The following is a 914-nucleotide window of genomic DNA, read 5'->3' on the forward strand; positions in this document are numbered from 1 at the left end:
AACAATAATTAATGACAATGAAGATGATGGGGGATGTAATTTCAAGGGATACAAGTTATTCGATTAGCCTGTTCATAAAAAAGGGTTGATTGATAATATAATTGTTAAGTGATGACATTTATTAACTTCAGTTCGGGGTAGCAATTCATCTTTATTATTTCGGGCCAACAGTAGCAGAGAAGCAAGCAACGAGGACAATTTATGTGGTCTATTTCATTTGGGAAAAGAGGGATTTCTCAGTTTATTGACAAACAAAATCTTAATTTAAACTTTCAGGTACGGCTCAGTCAGCTGCCCAGTACGCGACCGCGTTCGCAAGGGGGCATGACAACGGTTATATTTTTTCCAAGCATAAAATTTTCAATTTTTAAAACAAACGGATCCACAATGAAAGCTCCCGGCGTCGCCTCAGGCAATTTTTAAAAAAACAATTGCCCTCAGGCCACGCCCACGGCAATTTTAAAAAACTATTTGCCCTTTGGCTACGCCTACGGCAATTTTAAAAAAACTATTTGCCTTCAGGTTAAGCCTTAGGCTACGCTGGGGGCTACGCCTCCGGCTATACTTTTTCAAATTTCGAAATTTTTCAATTTTTCGAACAATTTGCCCCAGGCTACGCCCCCGGCGTCGCCTCAGGCAATTTTTAAAAAAACATTTGCCCTTGGGCCACGCCTACGGCAAATTTAAAAAACTATTTGCCTCGTGGGTATGCCTCAGGCTATTTTTCAAAAAAAACATATGCCTTTCAGCTACACTGTAGGCTATGCCTCAGGCAGTTTTGAAATTTGCATATAATTAAGTCTTGATTACTTACCTGCAATTTTCATACTTACCTGCAATCATCATCTGCCATCCTCACTTACCTGCAATCTTCATACCTACCTTCAGTGTTCATACTTACGGTCAGTCTTCAT

At 39.8% G+C, this 914-nt stretch overlaps 1 protein-coding gene across 1 annotated transcript; it reads left to right on the forward strand.

Annotated features, from left to right (window-relative positions):
- Window positions 1-276: 276 nt before the first annotated feature.
- On the forward strand, window positions 277-371 carry Tsp_02551 (conserved hypothetical protein; the record flags this gene model as incomplete). Its single annotated transcript, XM_003378829.1, has 1 exon — window positions 277-371. A coding segment is annotated over one exon (95 nt), but the record flags the coding sequence as incomplete, so codon positions are not given.
- Window positions 372-914: the final 543 nt, after the last annotated feature.

Source organism: Trichinella spiralis, assembly GCF_000181795.1.
Source record: "Trichinella spiralis strain ISS 195 chromosome Unknown Scfld2, whole genome shotgun sequence".
NCBI lineage: Eukaryota > Metazoa > Nematoda > Enoplea > Trichinellida > Trichinellidae > Trichinella > Trichinella spiralis.